General features: G+C 43.0%; 1 protein-coding gene across 5 annotated transcripts in view; it reads left to right on the top strand.

Annotated features, from left to right (window-relative positions):
* ncor2 (nuclear receptor corepressor 2) overlaps positions 1–23,522 on the top strand; it is a 249,351-nt gene that overhangs the window by 33,228 nt on the left and 192,601 nt on the right. For all 5 annotated transcript variants that reach the window (XM_060931244.1, XM_060931245.1, XM_060931247.1 and 2 more), the window contains exons 2-3: positions 18,240–18,442; positions 22,634–22,755. In XM_060931244.1, coding sequence (XP_060787227.1) covers positions 18,338–18,442; positions 22,634–22,755 — 227 coding nt within the window. In that variant the 5' untranslated portion in view covers positions 18,240–18,337. The remainder of the gene's footprint in view (positions 1–18,239; positions 18,443–22,633; positions 22,756–23,522) is intronic.

Raw genomic sequence — 23,522 nt, 5'->3', positions numbered from 1 at the left:
GAGAGAGAGAGAGAGAGAGAGAGAGAGAGAGAGAGAGACGGGGGGATTAATGCAGATTATCCTCTGCTGAGTGACAAGTCATTCACAGCGCTGTTATGCAACACGTGTGTGTGTGTGTGTGTGTGTGTGTGTGTGTGTGTGTGAGAGAGAGAGAGAGAGGATTCAGTCTTGCATTACTCAGACTGCCACAGGACGTGTGTGCGAGTGGAATATTTGAATGCAGGGAAAGAGTGATGTGATGCTAGAAGGCCAGACAGCTGCTCTGTCACTTGACCTTGAGTGACCTCCAGGGGTTAAAGCTCCAACAGAACAATGGTGGAAAGAGAGAGCAAGCAAGAGTGTACACACACACACACACACACACACACAAGGGAGAACTTTGACCAACTGGTGTAGAATTAAGCATACTTCCAGTTATAGTTGTGTGTGTGTGTGTGTGAGAGAGAGAGAGCAAGAGAGAGAGATGCGGAGAGCTGGAATGTTACTGGGCCATTTGGCAGCTCGAGGCTGATGAATGAAAAGCCGTAGTGCTGTGACGGCGCTGTTTCTCTGCGAGATCTGCTCATCACATGTTCACTGAAACAGTACTGAAGTGTGTGTGTGTGTGTGTGTGTGTGTGTGTGAGAGAGAGAGAGAGAGATGAGTGAGCCAAACACTATCCAGAGTCATTTTCCCACCGGCTGTTTGTGATTTAGTTCATGTGGAACTCGAGCGATGTTTGGTGGATGTGTTTTTATAATTGCGTAAGCAGCTGTGTTCCAGAACCGAGACATGGGTTCTAGAGCGAGAAACACAAGCTTGTGTGGTGGAACTGTTTACACGTCTTTTACACTGCCGCGATGTTTTCTCCGTGTTTACTCCATTCCCAGGCTTTCGGTACTGTGTTTTGCATAGAAGCTCCGTGAAAAACATCAGAGTATGCAAACATGAAAATCTGGAACAATCTACACAGGATTTTTGAACTCTCCGATGTTATCGGAGGCTTCTTGTAAACCCCGCCCCCTTCCCCTATTCTCACACGGTCTGCTTTTGTCACGATATTTTAATATCGTCATCATGAACAACAACAACAAAAAATCGATCGGTGTATTTGTTCGACCTGGTGATCATTCGTCGGTTTGCGCTGTTTATTCTGGATGCCAACGAAAAATCAAAATTGCACAAACTAACATCGGTCCAAATCTGAGGAGCAGCTTTTATTTCGGGGATGATTTTGATTCTAAAATCTGATTGGCTCAGCCTCGATGAAGCGGCTGTAAAATCCTCAATATGCTGTACACACATCTCAGTAATTAAAATAAGCAATAACGCACCAAGACAGCGTTCCAGATCGTGTTATTCCACCCACGCTGCAGTGATCGGCCGCCGATTACTACGTTTAATTTATTCATGAATGACGCGTTATACTTTTTCACAGGTTTTAGTTACGCTGTGAACGCAGCTTGTCAAACGTAAACTCTGGGAAACTTTACAAAGGAATGTGTGACTGTTACAAAGCACTGATACTGGAGTCTCCTTCTAGAAGTGTTGGGGGGGGGGGGATCAACATCTGACGATGAAAGTCACCATATTGACAATTGCTTTGTTTTTCTTTGTCAAACATCATTTAAAAGAGAATTCAGTGCTGTCGAAACTAGGGCTGAACGATATATTGTCGTATCTATATCTAGATATTAACATTCAAGATATTAATGTCGAAAAAGCAACGATATAGACGATATAGATTTCCGCTCCCCGCGCTCGCCCTGCGTGTACAGCTCTGGCGGTCACAACAAACATCATTTTTACGATTGCCCTTGAATGCACCGTGAAGGCCAGCCAACCACAAACCTTATTTCATGCTTGCTGTGGATCGACAGCTGAAGCCAACCAATGACAAACATATGAGGGCGGGAGTGAGGGAGACGGAGACCGAAGCGCGTACGCACACTACAGACACAGCGGGGAAGTTAAAAAGAAAGAAAGAAAACGTGACCCCTCACCGAATCCAGGGACGCATGTCGGCCGAAATGAATCCGAGATAATCGCAAAAGAAGCATTTTTTTTTTCGAAATTTGTGATTTTCGTTTTTTTCCATCATGTGCAAGTTGAGATCTTGAAGAATGCAATCAGTATTTCAGATAATAGATTTTGTTGGAAAAGCATACATTTTTTTGTTGCAAATTGTCTCGTTTTTGTCAGGACTGTAGCCTGCTGGGGTGTGTGGGTAAATTACCATATGGGCCATTCACATGATGATTTAAGTCTTCTTTTTTTTTTTCATGAATCAGTTGTATGATACGAGCTGAGCTCGTGGCTACTTAAGCTGCATACAGGCATGTAATTTCACTATGGAATGAGCAAGCTAAACAGAGCGCAGAGGAGCTGAAACACCGCGAAGCAAACAGACGCACGGTAGTTACATCGGAGATAACCATTTCTAGCAAAAAAAAAACGCAACCAAAAGGAAGTGTTCTAGGACTACATATTCCATCGGAGGCATTGATGTGTGCAAGGTGACGTTTCTCTTTCTGATGGGGTAAGTTTATTAATCTAAGGCTGTGTGGTTATTTTTGCATGTAATGGAGAGTGTTGTGGTTTGGTTACATGAAACTAGCGTTGTGTTAGTTGTGTCATCATTTCTTTCTAACAGTGTGAGTAATTTTTCAACCACAAAACGTTAAAGTATACTTTAGGACTTATTTTTGTACTTCATAATTGTGTTGGGCATACTTTGCATGGAAGGAAAATTGACATGGTGATCTTTGTTTACATGAAAGTAGCATCGTGCTAGCTCGTAGGGGGTAGGGCTTTCCTTAATATCATGCAAATGAGCACCATTATGTGCCCGCCCTGCACCCAGAGTAGCTGAGAAGGAAAACTTTGAGGGCGATTTTCTCCCTTTTCTGTTTTAAGAGGTATGCACTTTCAAAAGGCCACACATTCTTCAAATATTGTCAGATCTCCACATGGAAGGCATCATTGGAAAGCTTAGAAACTGTACTTTCTGAATCTGTCAATAACTCAAAATGCCCCCGGGCCGACATGTGTCCCTGGATAACATTATCTGACACAAATGAGTGCGGAAGATAATGCGGCCGGTGGCGGTGCAGAATCTGACTTGGTGCCAAAACATAAGTCATCCTCCATTATTTGGAGGTATTTTGGATTCAAAAAGGACAATGCTAACCAGAATGAGGTGTTGTGCAGGTCGTGCTTTGCAAAAATTGCAATGAAGCAAGGTAGCACAACAAACCTGTTTCGCCACCTGAAACAACATCATCACGTGCTGCACGAAGAGTGTATGACGATGAGAGAAACACCGGGGACTTCTCAGTCATCCCAAAATAAGCCAAAGCAAAGTTTGATTGCTGATGCGTTCAGTAGCGTTACACTGTACGAGTCGACGTCCACCAGACTAGGGATGGCGAAAACTAAAAAAAAATCTTGACCGACCACGAGCCTCATTAGCCGGTTAAAGTCGGTTAACCTATGAGTTTAACAGGGATGCAAACGGCGCGCCTTTTGGCGGATGCCGCCTTTTTCACGGCTGAATCGTGCAGATCCGATTTATTTATTTATTTATTTTTTTAGGGGGCGCGTTGGAGTGTCCGAATAATTTAATCAGATTAAATTCTGTATTAAAATTACTAAATAAGCAAATGCCGTTACAGTCCATGAAACATAGGAAGTATGAGAAGAAAACAGTAAATCAGAAAGCTGTGCACGTTTTCGCAGAAGCTGTGCAAATGTGCGCAGCTTTCTGGTTTACTGTTTTCTTCTCATACTTCCTATGTTTCATGGACTGTAACGGCATTTGCTTATTTAGTAATTTTAATACAGAATTTAATCTGATTAAATTATAATCAGACACTCCAAACCCCCCCCCCCCCCCCCCCCCCCAAAAAAAAAAAAATCGGATCTGCACGGTTCAGCCGTGAAAAAGTCAGCATCTGCGCCTTTAGTTTGTGTGGAGAGATATGATCTGCAATAACATGCATTGTTGGCTACAGACCGAAACATACTTTCAGAATGCACTGGCCAAGGCAGGACTAAACTCCATGTGCCTTCTAATAATAATAAAAAAAAAAAAAAAACAACAGAATAGTAATTTGTAAGCTAAAAAGCCTGTGTCTACACTTTTCTTTCACCGAGTGGCAGCTGTCTTCAACTGGGGTGGGAGGGCGGGACATGACTGAATGGGTGTTTCTGATTTGTCAGCTGTCGTCCTTACACTGCATGGCATGCCCCAAGCGTTTACAACACAGAATTCCAGGTTCTCCGCTCCAAAATCGGCAGCTTCAAAACGATTATTTATTTATTTATTTATTTATTTTTTAACCGACACCCAAAAAAAATTAACCGGTTGATGTTAATTCGGTCAACCATCGGTCAAACGGTCATCGGTTAACATCTCTACACCAGACATAAAGAAATTACACACGCTGTAACATACCACATTGCAAAAGACATGGTACCTGTGTACAGTCTCGAAAGAGGGCTTTAAAAAAATGTTTTGGACGCTGGACAAGCATTATAAAATACCATCCTGAACACATTTTAATCAAGTGGCCATTCCGAAACGCGATAATGAGTGTAAAATGAATATTGAATCCGAGCTCCGTGAAATTGATCATTTCGTCACAACCATGGACCTACTGTTAAAGCAGAGCTGCAGTAAAATGTTTGATTTGTAATTTATGTTAATGTTGATGACTGGTAGTGAGTTCTTAAAAATAAAACTGCATTTTCCACATTTTTTTGTATTATGATGTTTTTATTTTTCTGAAAAATGCTTGGTTTTCACCGAACCCGTAGTCCTATCGTATCGTATCAAGATTTGAAATTTTGTCCATATCATTCAGCCCTGGTCGAAACCTTAATTTGGTTTGGTGCATTGGGGAGGGGAGAATCTCTTCCTGGATGTTTCGTCTTAAATCTTTTGCATGTCGTCCCTTTGGGGTCGAGAGCTTCTCCTGCGAAGTTCAGCAGGTTTAGAATGAGTAGGTCATGTATTTAGATAAATGTCTCCGTGAGTGATTTATCATACAAGCATGATGAGCATATTGACAAACTTTATACATTACACTTTCCTATGTGCCCACCAAGGTCTTGAAAGTACTGAGCGAGGCCCTCTGGGCCGAGGTCAGTATTCAAGGCCGAGGTCACGGTATTTCACCATATGGACCAACCTTAAGCTGGTAAATAATATATTTATTTTTTTCTTTACCAAATTCTAACAGAAAACGAGAGCGCCTGAAAGGGAAAACCGAGCCGAGCCGCCATTTTGAATCCTCATTCACGGCTGTAATGCAAATTGCTTCCTCCTTGGTATAGACCCCTTTCACATGATGTCACTGCACCGCGAGATTTTGTTAGGCGCCATATTGGAAGACCAAGTACATGCACTCACAATATAAAACAAAGTACGAGCGAGCGTAAAGTGACACGATGGATGATAATTCAGGTTATGTGAGTACATTACCAGCTGCAGAAAGGGCACGGTATGTGGAGAAACTGGCTGTGATTGATGGGTTTGACCCATATAAGACTCGCGGCAAGGGAGAATGGAAACATAAGGAGGACCGGACACCAATTCTGCCATCTGTTTGCTACCCAGACATTGTAAACTATTTGTTGTTTACACCCAGTGCCTACACTCAGTGTTCGAACTATGCCGATATTTTCGGGGGGCCCCTTTTTTTCCCTTGGGGGGGGCGCACTTGCGCTTGTCTCGGAGCGCGGATCTCCAAACACATGAGAAGCCTATCTTACGCACATATCACGCGGACTCCACACGCATCGCGTCTGAAGTCATAACTCATCAGGGGAAATCGTGTCCGCATTGGCATGTTCAAAAAACAACCTCGCGTCAACAATGATACCACACGCAAGAAAAAAAAAAAAAAAAACAGTCAGGCTACTCAACAACCAACCTGGCAGCAGCGAGCAAGCCCCAAACCATCCTAAATTATTACTATTATTAAATTGTAGAAGTCTGGGAGGCTTGCTCCTCATACAGTTATCAACTTGGGGCCAACTTAGCATGTTTTAAATCTGAATTTCTTGCGTTTGCTTACCTCAAAGTGTCTGCAGATCATGCACAGACTTATCCATTATACCCACAGTTTTTTGCCAAGTCTCACACAGGTTTCTTTCAAGTCTACTGTTGGGCCAATAAATCATAAATAAAACAGCTCCGATTTGTTTAAGTCGTTTGCCACTCCACTTTCTCGTGGGTTCACATACCGCTGCCGTTATTTCCCCCTAATCACGAGTTTTTTGGTCTTCCAAAATGGCGCAGGGTCTGTTTACTTCCGGTTTCGGGTGACGTCAGTGAAAGGGGTCTATACAAGTGCACTTCCATGGCAGGAAAAAAAAACTACATTTTACCGCCTATGTAGTCCCCTATTTATACAAATAGGAGTCATTCAGGATTCAGCCATGTTTTTGCTCGGCGTTAGCAACAGTTAGCGGTTTTTAGCTTTCTCCTGAAATGTTTTCTTTTATTTCGTCTTCCTCAGGGTAGTAAAACTCGCTTTCGCTGTGAACACTGTCGTTATCGCTATCCATGCTGTAAAATTAATGCTATTCTCCTGAGAAATGCTGGCAAAAATTTATAAGATTTTTGATAATCTTATAAATAAATCTTATAAAAAAAAAGATAAATGTTGACCAAAAATGCTACTGCGTTTGTTGCTGTTGTGAACGAGCGAGTCGCCAGAGGTCCATACCGTAAGATACGGCCCCGCTTGCCAGCCAATCAGAGCGCAGGATTTGATGGAAACCATCTCATCTCTAGCCGCTTTATCCTGTTCTACTGGGTTGCAGGCAAGCTGGAGCCTATCCCAGCTGACTACGGGCGAAAGGCGGGGTACACCCTGGACAAGTCGCCAGGTCATCACAGGGCTGACATATAGACACACCCCTTTTCCACCAAATCAGTTCCAGGGCTGGTTCGGGACCAGTGCTGGTGCTGGTTCACAACTCGTTCAACTTGCGAACCAGCTGAGAACCAGTTTGCTTTTCCATAGCTCGGGGTGCTAAGGGGAGCCACGTCATTACGTCACTGTATACGTCAGTTACATCGCTGCATTTGCATGAACCTTGGCGCGAACATCGAAGCAACAAGAACATGGAGAAGAAGAAGCAGCAGCAACAACAATAATGGATGACTGCTGCTTTACTGCATCCATGATATCTCGTCGCTTATTTAAAAATGGCGCCCTCTCGCGGTCTTGCTATTGTTGTTGGTCTTAACAACATAAGCAGTTCTTTCCTCTAGCCCAGCAAAGACCTGGTGCTACCCTGGAACCGGTTTTTCTGGCCCAGAGCCAGTTCTTTGTCAGTGGAAACAGAAAACCCGGTTCCAAATTAAGCACTGGCCCCGAACCAGCCCTGGAACTGATTTTATGGAAAAGGGGTAACAGACAACCATTCACATTCACACCTACGGTCAATTTAGAGTCACCAGTTAACCTAACCTGCATGTCTTTGGACTGTAGGGGAAACCGGAGCACCCGGAGGAAACCCATGCGGACACGGGGAGAACATGCAAACTCTGCACAGAAAGGCCCTCGCCAGCCACGGGGCTCGAACCCGGACCTTCTTGCTGCGAGGCGACAGCGCTAACCACTACACCACCGTGCCGCCCTGATGGAAACCACACCGCGAAAAAAAAATTAGTTTTTAAATTACATAAATTAGATGAAACATAACTTGCCACCTTAAGCCAGTATCTCACTGGACTGCGACAGCTTGTGACAAATTGCAAACGTGATTCGCGAGAGAGTTTCAAAAGTGTCTTGAAACATTCGCAGGGCTTCTCAATTTCCTTGCATGAGTCGTAAAGTGTCGCTGCTTCGTCGCTGAAATTTTGAACATGTTCAAAAAATTCGTGCGACAAAATTTCTCTCAAAATAGCCGCAAATGCGTCGCTGGTGTCGCAAAACTGTCACAAACCCTTCTCAAGTCAGTTTCCGTGAGATAGGAAGTGCGAGTGTATCTCACTGGGCTGCGACAGCCTGCGACAAGTTGGAGTCACAACAATTGCGATAAAATATGCGAATATCAATTCAGTGTGATTCCAAGTGAAAATTGTCGCCAATTCACATATTTTATCGCAATTGTTGTGTCTCCAACTAGTCACAGGCTGTCACAGCCCAGTGAGATACCACCCTTACTCCGTCACACTGGAGTCACGGCGCTGAGCGCGCACTTACATGTTCATAAAAGACTGTTCACATGGCATGATGATCACTTTCGCTGTTTCGGTTTCGATTGGTTTCTCTTTCGCGGTGGGAACACCCACCATAAAGTCAAGTTTATTTGTATAGCGCTTTTAACAATAAACATTGTCGCAAAGCAGCTTTACAGAATTTGAACGACTTAAAACATGAGCTAATTTTATCCCTAATCTATCCCCAATGAGCAAGCCTGTGGCGACGGTGGCAAGGAAAAACTCCCTCAGACGACATGAGGAAGAAACCTCGAGAGGAACCAGACTCAAAAGGGAACTCATCCTCATTTGGGCAACAACAGACAGCCTGACTATAATATTAAGTTTTAACATGAGGACAGTTTCGTTGATGTTATAACTCTTCATTGATGGAAACTTGAGTGCAAAACTGATTCATGATAACTGCAGTCCTAAAGTTAGCAAGACAACTGTAGTCCTCAGCCATAAAAGCATAAACAGGATAAAATCTGTCAGCCACAGTTTAGGCTATTTGGAGGTAAAACTTGTTGCGAGATGGGATGCCGATTTTATGTGCTTTGGATGAAATCAGGACATCCATTCAATTTATGATTCAGGATAGTGATTCAATCCAATCTTGACAACTGAGACCGAGTGGTGCCTTTTTAAAAAAAATTTTTTTAAATACTTCGACTCAATCCAGCCGAAGATCACCTCGAGTAAGTGTAAATATTTTTTTCTATTTCTGATGAGCAGATCGGTTGATATGCGTGTGCTGGAAAAACAACTGAGCAATTTTTCCAGAGTTAAAAGTATTTTCCTCAAAAATAGTTAATTTTGCTCTATTTTGAGTTTGGAGAGTAAAATTTGGAGTTGGAATGGGAGCAAAATTACAGAGTTGGTTGTGACTCTGAACTGAGTAAAATGGTACAAGAGTTAATTTCAGGGGACACTGAATAGTCAAATCCCAGATAAACGAAGGTGTTGTAAAAAGTAGTTTTAGAACTGTGTTGGAATGTGTGAAAAAACATGCCCTTACCCATTGTGATGAACCGTTTTGATCATTTGACCTGATGGGATTAAGAGTTGGAGGTGTTTTCACTCTTCTCATGGAATGGAATGGAAATTTTTACCCTTCTCATTGAATACCCCTCCCACTGCCAACCCTTTATCCCAAAACAATATATGAGATTTTTTTGATGGCCAGTCAATTCTCCAAATCAGTGGAGCAGATTTAAGTTTTTGTGCTTGATTAGGGCTGCGTACCTAAACGTAACATCAGGTACCGGTACCAGTACAGAGGTTTAGGTACAGGTCCGGACCTGTACCTGAACAATTTGACAAATTCTTCTGAACTTCTTTAATAATGACAGAAACATATTAATAAACTGTTGACAACTTGTCAGTATCTTTATTCAAAGAAAACTGAACATAACTAGGTTTCCTACCTCACTTCTCAGTCTCACCCTATGGTTAACTTGGGACAAAAAGTCATAAGTTGTCTCACAGCGAGAAGTGACTACACTAGAGTACTATAGACTACGCGCAGTCCGCGGCCTTTAACTTGCGCGGCAAAATTACACAAAGCAGCAAAGACTGCCAGTGCCAGCAAAGGAAAAATGGCTGACCTGCTTTTGAGTCTTTTTGACCAATCAGAACGCTAGATCAGCCAAGCTCTCGCAATGTCTCGTGAGACTGTGGCGAGAGGATCTCAGATCAAATATGGCTCTGATATCAAGTTTCAGCGCGGCATTTTACGTCTTTTCCAGTGCTAAATTTCAAATCAAGTTTCAAATCAAGTTTATTTGTACAGCGCTTTTAACAATAAACATTGTCGCAAAGCAGCTTTACAGAATTTGAATGACTTAAAACATGAGCTAATTTTATCCCTAATCTATCCCCAATGAGCAAGCCTGTGGTGACGGTGGCAAGGAAAAACTCCCTCAGACGACATGAGGAAGAAACCTCGAGAGGAACCAGACTCAAAAGGGAACCCATCCTCATTTGGGCAACAACAGACAGCCTGACTATAATATTAACAGTTTTAACAGGTATAACCCTCAACTGTCCTCATGGGGCCGTCCTTCACAGGAGTGGGGCGATAAAACTCCGACCAGACACAGGGCACCAGGATGGATCAAGCAGGTCCGAGGGGCAGAAGAGGCCAGCATCTCAATCCCAGGATCAACATGTAACTCAGAGGGACAGATGGGGGGGGAGAGAAAGAAAACACGTTGTTAGGTATGCCCTAAAAATGACAAGTATTAAATCTGTGTGGTAGGCTCGCAGAGACGAGAGTCTTTACATCAGGCATGACGCACAATGGCATGTTAATATGGTAAAAAATATATCATGACCTGCTCTGGCTGGATGCTTGATTGGGTGATGGGAGCACACTCCTCAGCAATGATGAGATGCAGATGGGACCCTTAGGCCTGGCCAAGACAATTCAGTTACATTTCACCGGGTCTGGGACATGCGACAGAACGTCTGACGGCCGATTCCCTGCAGGCTACGATAGCCAGTCGACGTCCCCACCGTCTCCACCAAAAGATTTCCTGTTGACTCCATGTAACTCAGAATTTACGTCTTTGTGGTAGGATTTACGCATCTTCAGTCACAAAATAAGCAGATACTTGGTGTAAATTGATATCGGTACAGTACCGGTACTTCATGATCCGGTATTTTGGACCTGTACCAAATCGATTTTCACGGTACAGTACCGGTACGCAGCCCTATGCTTGATACATTCCTGAGACTGAACAGAATCACCTCAAGTGATCAAAAACGTTCGTCACGATGGGTAAGGTCATGAGTGCCCCCCCTTTCCCCCACACATTCCAACACCGTTCTAAAACTGCTTTTTACAACATCTTCATTTCTTTTTTTTTTTAAAGTACAATCATGACATACAGACGAGAGATGTTATTGTAGCTGAACTTGTGCTGAATACCAAAAGTCATACGACATTGAAAATACCGCTTAGGTTTGTTGAAATTGACGACAAAATCGGAGCATACTAAAATCATTAGAGTGCCAAAAAAGACCCCGAGACCCCGGAGGGTTGAGTACTCTGCTGATTTAAAGGAGTCTTCGATGTATGTCAACTTGTTAATGGTGCAGTTAAGTGTTCTACAAACTCCTGCTAATAAATGGCAATGTTTTGCGAGACGTTTTCATCCTCACGCTGCTTTAAACACTGAAAAGCCTCCCTGCTGCCAGTCGCTGTGTATAAACTCCCCGCCCCAGGGTTTCTGACTGCAGCTTTAAATCACCCAATAGCGTACTTAATTGGACTGTCACTTATGTAAGGAGAGAGAGAGAGAGAGAGAGAGAGGGAGAATATCTTGGCTCATTATCTCAAGTGCATCGGCTTCTTTTTTTTCCCTTTTCTGTGTTGTACACTGTGTGGTTTTTCACATAATTAGCCCGTTGATTAGGATCTGGGCTGCAAAATGTTGAGACAGTGAAGGATGCAGGAATCGTTCCCATTAAAACAAAGAGCTGGTGTGTGTGTGTGTGTGTGTGTGTGTGTGTGTGTGTGTGTGTGTGTGTGTGTGTGTGAAGACAGCTGTGAGTTTTTAATTGAAGAGGAGTGTGTGAAGTTGAAATGGCTGATGGTGATGCAGGTGTTTGGGGGGGGACGAGATGAAACACGAGCACAAGATGGAACGAGATCTCAATTTCTTGATGTTTTAGGGAGGCAAGATGGAGAGAGCGAGCGAATGCCGTAACAGCATGAAAGCTCGAAGTACTGAGCGCCACCCTGTCAGGATGGATTTGCTAAAATGTCTGTGTGGAGCATGACTTCTGATTTGAGAAATTACAAAATGATGTGATTGAAACGGGATAAATATTTTATAACCCCGAATAAGATTTGATGAAAGGAAAGGCGTCGTGAGTTCATCATCTGGTCATTAGAAAGATCAGACGGACCATTTTATGACCTTTTTATCAATTTTTCTTTTATTTTAGCTCATGCTGTTGTTACTGTTTTTTTGTTTGTTTTTGCCTTTTAGAAGCCTCTTTTGTTTAACAAAATAAATAAAAATGAAGTACAGGGCCTGACTGAAACTACCTGTAAAGCCCCGTCTACACGATCATACATTTGTCCATGGACATCGTCATACAAATGCATGATGTTCATGGACAAATGTATAATCGTGTGGACGGTTTTCCCAACAAACTTGAACAACGTCATACTTGTATGATGTTGTTCAAATTTTTAGAATCGTGTTTCTACTTTCCAACAAATGTTCACAACATCTTAGAACGTTTTGGGTCATCCACCAATCAGATTGTTAATTCGGGTCATGTGATCTACACTGCCTGTCATGTGACATACAAAATGTATGATCGTGTGGACAGAAATCCACAACATCATACATTTGTATGATAATGTTTTGGACAAATGTATGATCGTGTAGACGGGGCTTAAAAGACCCAACACACACACACACACACACACACACACACTCCGGTTCATAAACAAGTTGGAAGGGTATAAAAATTTATCAGGTCAAATGATTTAACAAGACGGAGCTAACCAAAACAACCCACGCCAAACAATAAACTAGATAAAAGCAAACAGTTATCCGTGCTAAATAATAAGCGAGATAAAGGAAGCAAAATTTCATACACCGAACAATAAACACAATAAAGGGAACAACTATCCATGCCCAATCAAAATTATCCACACGGAACAACAAATTTTTTTTTTTTCATGCTAAACAAATGAGTATCCATAACAAACAATAGACGAGATAAACAAAATTATCCCCAGCAAATAATAAAGATAAAGGAAACAAAATTATTCGCACCAAACAATGGAGAAGGTAAAAAAAATGACCCATGGTAAAGGAGATAAAATGACCCTCGCCAAACAGAAAACCAGATAAGATGACCCACAGAAAGCTAGATAAGATGACCCACGGTAAACGAGATAAACTGTCCCACACCAAATGGTAAACAAGATAAAATTACCCACACCAAATGGTAAACAAGAGCGAAAATTATCCAAGGTAAAGGACGAGAAACAAGATGACTGAAATGGCAATTTAAAAAAATTTTTTTTGTTTATTTTTTTGGTAACTCGAGATAAATAAGGCTACGTTCACACTGCAGGCTGAAGTGACTCAAATCCGATTTTTTCGCCCATATGTGACCTGTATCCGATCTTTTATTGACAATATGAACGACACAGATCCGATTTTTTCAAATCAGACCCAGGCCGTTTTGGATATGTGGTCCTAATTCCGATTCCTATCCGCTCTTTTCATATGCGACTTCAGTCTGAACCGCCAGGTCGCATTCATCCGACTTGCACGTCATCAACAAGCCACAAACGTCACTATTCTGCACTGAAGTAGGCGGTGGGTCTCTCAAAAAAAGTTACAACAACATGGCGCATAATCACGGGCGCAGATAAAGGGTGGGATTCGTCCCACCCAGATTTAAATTCACTTCGTTCGGTCCCCCCACTTATAGGGAGGAAAAAACGTCTATGCTGTCTTTCTTTGCATAAGGCAAACTTCACGGAAAAATCAAAAGACTAATTACCATTCGGTTTATTGAGGTGCACGGCAGTGTATACATAGTTGCAACAACTCACATAAAACAAAACAAAGACTGATATTCGGTTGGTTGAGCTGCGCAGACTGCACAGGTTGCGAGCTCGAGCTTGGTTGCTATGGTTACTAACAACAAGTTTGACAGGCATATCGGGGTTGGGGTTGGTTTGCTGGCAGCTTTGTCCCCCCCAGTTTTTTGTCCCTCCCAGTTCAAAAAACGTATCTGCGCCCCTGCGCATGACATCAATGCGAGGGACGCTTCGGGCTGTGAAGGTTCTGAATCTTCTCAATGGAAGGACGCAGAGGTTAGGGAGCTGATTTCCATTTGGGGGGATGCAGCTATTCAAGCTAGATTGGATGGGTCATAACGCAATCGGGCGGTTTTACTTCCGTAAACACTGGCCATGCTCACTGCGTGTGACGTCGTCGTATCCTGCAATGCGCATGCGGAACACTTTTAGGTCGCTTTTTGTTTATACTGAGGATCACATACAAGTCGCATATATTTGTTAATGTGAACGACCTCACAAAAAAATCGGATTTCACAAAAAAATCGGAATTGAGCATTAAGCCTTGCAGTGTGAACGTAGCTTAAGCTGGCCACAGCCAACAGCAGAAGAGACGCTGCTTTCCAACACCAAGCGACAAAGGAGACGCGCATCAAACGCTGCTTGCTGCACTGATCAGATAGAGATGCTGAAAATCTCTATTTAATACAAATGAGTATTAAATCGCAGACAGACTTTAATGAGATTTTAAACTTTTTAAAAAATTATTTTATTTGTTTAAATACTTGTTCCTTCCGGACTTCTGCAGTGACCTCAGCTACATTTTTTGTTAGCATTTAAAATATTTTTGTAGCTTGTTTCTATAGGGCTGGTGTCAAAGAGAAAGTGAGTGACTCTCAAAACACCACACACACACACACACACACACACACACACACACACACACGGGTGAATGAGTTCATCCAAGCCTCTGGCAGGCGGCCAATTGCTCTTGCCTGTGGGTGTTTGTATCTGTGCCAGGGCATGTGTTTCCCCTCCTGTCTGTGTTTATTCTCCCCTCTCTTTCTTTTCCTTTCTCTCATTCCACAGCAGTACTTTGGGCCTTTGGAGTGAATTTAATCCACCTCTCTTTTTCTTTCTTTCTTCCACCATCCATGGTAACCAAAGCATTAATCCATAATAAAAGAATGTCGCCCCCCTGTCTCTCTCTCTCTCTCTCTCTCTCTCTCTCTCTCTCTCTCTCTCTCTCTCTCATATTCCACAGGTTCTCTGTAGTCTGCAAGCGTTTGATTATTATTTTTCCCCCCCAACCCCCATCAGTTTCTTCCTCTCCGTCTGGCCGTTCGATGTGGAGTGTGAGATTTCACTACAAACACTTTCACTTCATCTGATCCTCCATCCATCTCCTGCTGTAAATGTTCCCTGGGTGATTCCTCCTCAGATAAAGGTTCTCCTCAGACTTTATCTTTCATGATAAAGAGCAGTGTGTGTAAAGCATCCGCGCCAAGTGAAATGCAGCTGAAGATCACACAGATAATAAAATGAGGTGGACTGAGGTCGGAGAGATCTACCGTTTCTGTTTCATACAAGTGTCTGTCTGTATCGGTACATTAATGATGAATCCTTTTCTTTAGCTTTTACACATTTAATGTTTTGCTGTTATTTCGTGAATCTGTTGATCATTTGACTGACTGTTTCACTGCATCACTGTATCTCTCTCTCTCTCTCTCTCTCTCTCTCTCCATCTGGTATCTTTCTGTTTTCTCTGTTGGTCAGGTCTGTTTCTGTCTGCCGTGAGCTCATATCACTCTGCTTAGACAGCTGTCTCTCTGTTGATCTGTCTGAATTGTGTCTCTGACTGACTACAGTCTTTCTCTCTGATTGTTGGTCTGTCTGACTTGCAGTCTCTCTCACTGTCTGAATTATGGTCTCTCTCTCTCTCTCTCTCTCTCTCTCTCTCTCTCTCTGATTTGGTCTGTCTGTCTGACTTGCGGTCTCTCTCATGGTCTCTCAAACTGTCTGAATTATGTCTGTGTCTCTCTCTGTCTTTCTGACTTGTGGTCTCTCTCATGGTCTGTCTGACTGAATTATGTCTGTCTCTCTCTAACTGTCTTATTTGGTCTGTCTGACTTGCAGTCTCTCTCACTGAATTATGGTGTGTGTGTCTCTCTCTCTCTGATTTGGTCTGTCTTTCTGACTCGTGGTCTCTGTCTGACTTGCGGTCTCTCTCATGGTCTCTCAAACTGAATTATGTCTGTGTGTCTCTCTCTGTCTGTCTGACTTGCAGTCTCTCTCACGGTCTGTCTCACTGTCTGAATTATGGTGTGTCTCTCTCTCTCTCCTCTCTGATTTGGTTGGTCTGTCTGTCTGACTTGCGGTCTCTTTCATGGTCTCTCAAACTGTTTGAATTATGTCTGTGTCTCTCTGTCTTGTGGTCTCTCTCATGGTCTGTCTGACTGAATTATGTCTGTCTGTCTCTAACTGTCTGTCTTATTTGGTCTGTCTGACTTGCAGTCTCTCTCACTGTCTGAATGATGGTGTGTCTCTCTCTGATTTGGTCTGTCTTTCTAACTCGTGGTCTCTGTCTGTCTGACTTGCGGTCTCTCTCATGGTCTCTCAAACTGTCTGAATTATGTCTGTGTGTGTGTGTGTGTGTGTGTCTCTCTGTCTTTCTGACTTGTGGTCTCTCTCATGGTCTCTCTGACTGAATTATGATGCCTGTCTCTCTCTAACTGTCTTTCTTATTTGGTCTGTCTGACTTGCGGTCTCTCCATCACTGTCTGTCTGTCTGACTCACGGTCTCTCTGACTGACTGAATTATGATGCCGGTCTCTGTCTGTCTGTCTGACTGACTAGACTGTTGGTCTTTCTCACTGTGTCTCGGACTGTCTGTTGGTCTGTCTGACTGACTAGCTCTCTCTGATTGATTATCTAACTGTCTTACTGATCATCTCTATCTCTCTCGCTTTACACGCTTTACTCTCCTCAAGAAATACAGATTGTATAAATGTGCGGATTGGAAAGTCCCCCAGTTTCCTGTCCTCTGTTCGATATAAAGTCAGATTTTCCACTGATCTCTTCAGCTCGCTCTGTTTATTACAAGAATCCAGCGAGAGCGTGAATCCGATAATGCTCGGCTAACCGAGGAGCGCCGGTGTCGTAGCCATCGTCCCTGATCGAGGATTTTATTGGCTGTATTGAGTTAATGTACAGTATTTCAGTCATCGTTTTAGTTTCCTGTTTGTGACAAAGACCTGAGCTGAACAGTAATAATAAAAACACACAGACTCTATCTTTATTCTGTGGCCCAATGATGGAGTGTCAAATCTGCTTAGCTCAGCCAGATCGTGTGTGTGTGTGTGTGTGGTGAAGTTTCTTCAAACCGGTGTGTATTTATAGCACATAGAAATGTGCTGACCCTTGCTCTTTTTCCTGTTTTGTCAAACCTTGCCTCTGAATATTGGCGCTGAGATGAGAAGAATCTATCATCTCTTTTCATGTGGCCAGAGATCATTTGGTGTGCGTGTGTGCGTGCGTGCTTGCACGTGTGGCTTCGAAGACTTCCGAAACCATCTCTGAAGAGTTTAATGCACAGGGCTGAGAGAATCAGTATGTGAGAAGGGTGTGATTATTCCTTTGATTCGAACCCTGGTTTGTTCTCAGTGATTTTGACTCTGAATTGACTACTTTTTTGGGGCGGGGGGGGGTTATATGCAGAGCATGAGCACACTGAGTCAGCACTAAATGATTCAATGATTTCGACAATTCGAATTATCAAAATTTATTTAGTGCTGACTCGGTGTGTTCATGCTGTGCAAAAAAATTTTTTTTTTTCTTTTTAGACTTTCTTGTGCGGCATTAACCCATTGACGCCTGAAACGCCTGCAAAAAAACGTCTGCAAATGCCTAAGCCAGCTTTTAGAAAAGGTCCCCATCTGCCTGAGGGTTTTCTGAAATAAAAGTAATTAATTGAAAACGCCAATGAAAAATTCAATATCTCAGCCTCTGAAGCACATAAAGACATGAAATAAGTTGCATTTAAAAGATAAAATTCTCTGCTTTTATTGGATCATGCTCATTCAGCATTAACACATTTTTATAAAAAAAACAAATCTGGCATGCGTCTTGAAAATAATTGGGGCAATGTTGCGCGATGCAGCATCCGGCGTCAATGGGTTAAAAACCAGCCAAACAGCAAATGAATCAGAAGAATCAACTTTGTTCTGATTCGGAGTCATATTTCTAAAAATGCATTGGATTTGGTCGATGTTGCGTTTTATATTCATTTATCACCTGAGTGTTCTCTCGAGTCTATTTCCCATCCATGTTGTTTATCTGACAAAGAATTGCATCCTTTCTGAATTTTCGGATAATTTACACACCCCACCCGGTTCTCGTTGTCTTTTTCCTAAAGGTTTTGTCGATTGGAGTGGCGACTCCTACACATTTCTGTTCATCTCACGTCTTTTGCTCTTCTTCCTCCAGGTTGTTGTTGACCGTCAGGACTCGATTCTGAAGAATGGTCAGCGTGTGTAGAGCAGCCACACCCACTTCCTGCGCATAGAGGAAGTTTCGTCGTCAGCATGTCCTCTCACCCACAGCCGGTGCCTCAGAGCCGGAGAGCTGTGGAAACCCGACACCTGCCGAGCGCAGCCGGCCTTCCTCTGCAGATAACCCGCGCTCAAACGGTACACACACACACGAACGATCATCTATGATTAGGCACATCCGTGGTCTCACACATCCTGTTTGAACTGGGTAATGAAAGCGCTTGCATCTTTTCATCACTGCTCACGCAGCCCACATCAATTTTCTGTTGGAAATTTGTTTGCAAAGGTTTGTGCACCCCTGGCCCAATCATCTATTTTGAAAAGTAGTCACCAAACTGTTTTAAACATTGTGTGTTTGCACTTGAACTGGATGGATGGATGGATGGATAGATAATGCTGTGTGCAAAAGTATGTGCACCCTTCCAGTTGTTGGTCACAGGGAGATGGATGGATGGATTCAGCAGATACAACAGTCAAGAAGCTGTGAACAGGTTTGGTTTCTTCAAAAACAACGATCCAAAAAAAGCAAAAACCGGAACATAGCTCTATAGAGATCTTGCAGTCACGTGACCGGAAAGTACACAGCCACCATCTTGTCGGTAAAAAACACCGCTGAATACCGCTGCACTCGTGTACAGAATGGATCAATTTCAACCGACGGACTACACGGCTCATTTTTCTAATGAACAGATAACTAGATATATGTCTAAAATAAACGATCTACAGATTAGTGACCCTTATGGCTTACCGGACGTAGTTTTCACGACCGTGTCGGTGGATATGGAACTGCCAGCGGAATACCCGGACGTGTATAATTACCTCATCAACTTTCCCTCGCTGTTCAGTGGTGAAGCACTGTGTGCTTATAAATCTCTGGACAGTTATCTTTACAGAAATTCAGGATTTGTCAGCCGTGGCATCTTGTAAACAAGAAAATAACAATCCTCATTGGACGAGTAAGTCACTTAAGTATTGAGTATAGCACTGACCAGCCAATTATAGAATAGAATAAGGTAATTCCAGCTGTAATTCCAAATCGTCCGTCTTGTTTACCATGGATCTGGCGTTGGAGAGGTAAAGGCTTAGCAGTGGAGGTTTGAGTAGCTGTTTTCTGAGCTTAGTCAACAGGCCGGCTCGGCCTGCAGCCTCACTTTTGCTTCCACTCCCGGCACTGCCTCCTTCGCTTCGCTTCCGATAACAATCCACGGAGACCCCGCTGGTCTCGCTATATCTTGTCTGGAATGTTGTGCATGCGATGGAAATCGCTACAAACCGTCATTTTCTGCTGGAAACCAATGTCCAGTAAGTCCATACGGTTGTAGTGGATATTGAAGTCCGGTACAGACGAACAACACGCAGAAATACACACAAAAAACATAAAAAACGTGCACAGGTAGGGAGAGCTTGTAGCCGCAGCCGTTGTAGTAGAATTGTATATAGTAGGGTTTTCCAGAAGAAAAGGTAGAAGCAGAAGTAGAACCAGAAGTAGAAGGCAGAAAATGGCGTTTGACCGACAAGATGGCGTCTGTCACAATCTGGATCGGCTGTGACGTCACATGCAAGTGCTCCATATCGACCACGAGCTGCTTCAAAAAGTGTTGGCAAGTCCAAGGGGCTTCTTCTCAAAGGGGGCGCATGCAATAAATACCGTTTTGACCTTGTTTGTGATTTTTGGCTCGAGGGTGCCTAAACTTATGCATGCAACTCTAAATATCCTACTTTATTTTTAAAATAATCTTAGAACCATACCTCAAGAAGGTGTCTTGTGCAACGTGCGCTGCAATCATAGCAACACCTCTTAGCAGTGTCAGCTAGATTATATTTTATCATTATTGAAATAAATGAAGATGAAGTCAGTAATGTTTATTGATAACAGGGACCCCGTCCCTTCTCTTTTAGTCCTCCCGCTGTAATCCTTTGTGCTCTAACTGTAACCTTATTGCTCTCTTACTGTAAGATTACGCAACAACAGTAACATTGTCGTGCCCGTAAAAGGTCTTTGGACACAGCACTACTTTTTCCCAGCAGTGGTCACGAGGTCTGTTTGAAGAACATCAGTGTCTTTTGTTCCTTGGTGCATTTCTCCGTCCGGGTCCGGGATTACACTGACAGATGGCTGGCTGTTAGTCTTGGAAAAATAGATACGTTACACCCCCCCACCACCACCACCTCGTTCACTTCGACTGTAACTGAACTCTGATCTGTGATTTGAAGGCGTGTATCGTAACGTAACGTATCGTATCCTGATGTCTGATTTTAGTTGTCCAGTTAAGAAGACTAAAAGTTATCAGAATCCGCTTTAAAACTCTTTAGCGCTGTCCTAACGAGATCTCGATTCTGATTGGGCAGAAGGTGTTGATTTAGGCTACGTTTACATTACGTCGAATCAGCGGATCATCAGATTAACGTTCTTAAAACGATTCGCGTTTACACTAAAACCGTTAGCCGTGCACACAGCAACGCCAATACGCGGATACGCTAATCACATGACTTTAGACGGCGCGTAACATGATCCCAGTGCATTTCAGACGGCGCGTAACATGATCCCAGTGCATTTAGGGCATGCGCAAGGCTCACCACTTGCAAGTAGAAGGATGGCAAGCCTAATACACGGATACGCTCGGCTCCGCAGGCATCCTGCGCTCCAAATCACTCCGTCCTGAACAGCGAGTGCCCTCTGGAGGGTGCGCACTCCGGCCCTGCGCAACTCACAGAGCGCGCGAGTGAAGTGCACGAGCAGTGATTCGGGACTGAGCCGCTGTGTGTGTGATCCAAGCGCATATCACTTACTACTTGCAAGTGGAAGGATGGCAAGCCTAAAGACAATCATAACTACACAATGGGCAGTATTTGCATCAGTATTTGCAGTATTTTCATACTTTTATACTCTTTAATGAAAGGTGATACAAGGCGGAAGTCCGCGCCGTTTTTCAGCAGTCGCGTCACATGACCAACGCCAGCGAATCAGGAAGGTGGATGTCACAGTGACGTTGTCCAATGACGACGCCAGCTAGAGCTCAGCACAGCGTATCCGCGTATCCTCAATGTTTACACAGCACCGGACCAGACACGATCTGGATTGAATACGTGGACCCTGGCGGATTCCCGTTTCCCGGCGTTTCCAGGCGGTTTAATGTAAACGGACAGTGCATCCGCGAAGAAAACGAGACAGATACGGTCTAATGTAAACTTGGCCTTAGTGTTCTGTAACAAGCAGCTCTGAGAGTAGTGCAGCTGCAGATCATAGGCTTACTGTATATTAATGCACTTGTTTCTATAGCAACAGCTCGTTCACAGGGGCTTCGAATTGGTCGAAAGTGATGGACTCGCTGTTTAGAGCTGCTCGAGTGCAAGTTGTTACTTGGATATTCGACAATATTAAACGGAGAAAAAGTACAGTTTATGTAATGGATAAAATATTTTATTTGCTCTGGTGTGAGAGGAATAAAATGCTACAGGACGTGCTGTCAAAGGAAAATAATCCCCTGCAGGGTGGTAACGGGGACGCTGTTGCTTCATTTTCCTGTAACACGACAACTTTAAAAGTAGACGGCCTTTCGATTTCATAAAATCTGTGAAATTCAGTTCCGTCTGAAATGTGGTCATTGTGATTTTGTTTATTTCTGTAATATCTCTCAAAATATCAGGCTATTCTGTGGCTGGGAAGTTATTTAATTTGAAGGGATTAAAGCAAATGTGCATGAAATCGCTCGCTTTGCGCAGTCAAGCCATCATTCTGTCGCTAAACGAACAGCTGATCACACTGAGGTGCTCGCTGACCGCCGATATTTATTAGTTTGGTCTTGCGTTTCCTTTCCTTCGTATATAACATAACGTCTTTTCTTCTCTCTTTCTTTCCGTTACTGTAGTCGGTCTTTCACATTTCATTCGCACACTCGCGTCCTCCATTTTTCTCTCCTGTTTCAAATTTGTATCCCACAATGCCTTGCATGAACGGGGAAAGCCCACCACGTGATGCATGACGTAGTATCTTGTATTGCGTCATGGTGAAGCAGGAAAAAATAGCGGAGAATTTAGAGCCACGTGGAGATAAATTCATTAATTGTTCTATTTAAAAAATAATAATAATAAAATTGGAAGTTTGTGATTCGAATTGGGTAGCTTTCGCTCCACTAAACAAAAATAATTAGGTGTCGGAAAATTCCTTTTATGACCGACACTTGAAAAATCTGAAAGGCAGTACAGGTTTGTGTTAAAGGTGCAATATGTAAATTATTAAAGGTGCAATATGTAACAAAGTGTTTCTCGAGATCCATTACAAAACAAAATGTACATAAAGGTAATTTTGTGTGTGTGTGTGTTGAACAGGATGTTGGTATAGTGGACTACCATGCTCGGGACTTCGGTTCCCATCTCTCCCATGGAGCTCTTGCCCAGTCTCACCGCCGCAGACCATCCCTGCTGTCGGAGTTTCAGCCCGGGAATGAGAGGTTAAAAGCACACACACACACACTCACACTCACGCTCTATCACTGGCTAGAGTCTAGGTTATCTACAACACTCTAGTCTGCGTTCACACACATGAGCGAGCAACAAGTGACTGTTTTGTTCCATGTACCAGAGGTGGACAAAGAACCCAACTTCATTACTCAAATCAAAAGTACAGATCCCGCTGGTTAAATGTTACTCCGATGCAAGTGAAAGTTGTCCAGTCAAATTTTTACTTAAGTTAAAGTACTAAAGTACTTGCTTTTAAAAATACTTAAGTATTAAAAGTACATTTTCTGTCAACGCATTGTTGTATTATTGCCACAACGCTTACAAAACCTAACGCCGTTACCAAAGACAGAAATGTGAATTCACAAAATGAGCGCATGCTGTGCCATCATGGTGGTTTTACGCTAAGCTAGCTAGTGAGTGAAACTCCACCTGACATGCTAGCAAACTATTTTCAAACTCAAAATCATATTGGGTAGCTAACGCTACTAGAAAAGAAAGATTTCTACATTCTGTTTATTTGGCAAGATTATGCTAAAGTTAACGTTATTTATGTTAGCGTAACTCTGTTTTTACATGCTCACGAACAGTGTCCAAGTTAACTAGCTATGTGTTAACGTTAGCCGAGGACAAGGCGATGGCAACTTGGCGGGCAAATCCATAGAAAGTCATTTGACTAACCAGACCGCATAGCTATTGCAACGTTATCGCTAGCTCTAAAAGCACAGACGACTTCGTTGCAAGCTTTCTCTTGGAATAA

The sequence above is a fragment of the Neoarius graeffei genome, chromosome 10, assembly GCF_027579695.1.
Source record: "Neoarius graeffei isolate fNeoGra1 chromosome 10, fNeoGra1.pri, whole genome shotgun sequence".
NCBI classification, from domain to species: domain Eukaryota; kingdom Metazoa; phylum Chordata; class Actinopteri; order Siluriformes; family Ariidae; genus Neoarius; species Neoarius graeffei.
This window is presented reverse-complemented; position numbering and strand designations above follow the sequence as displayed.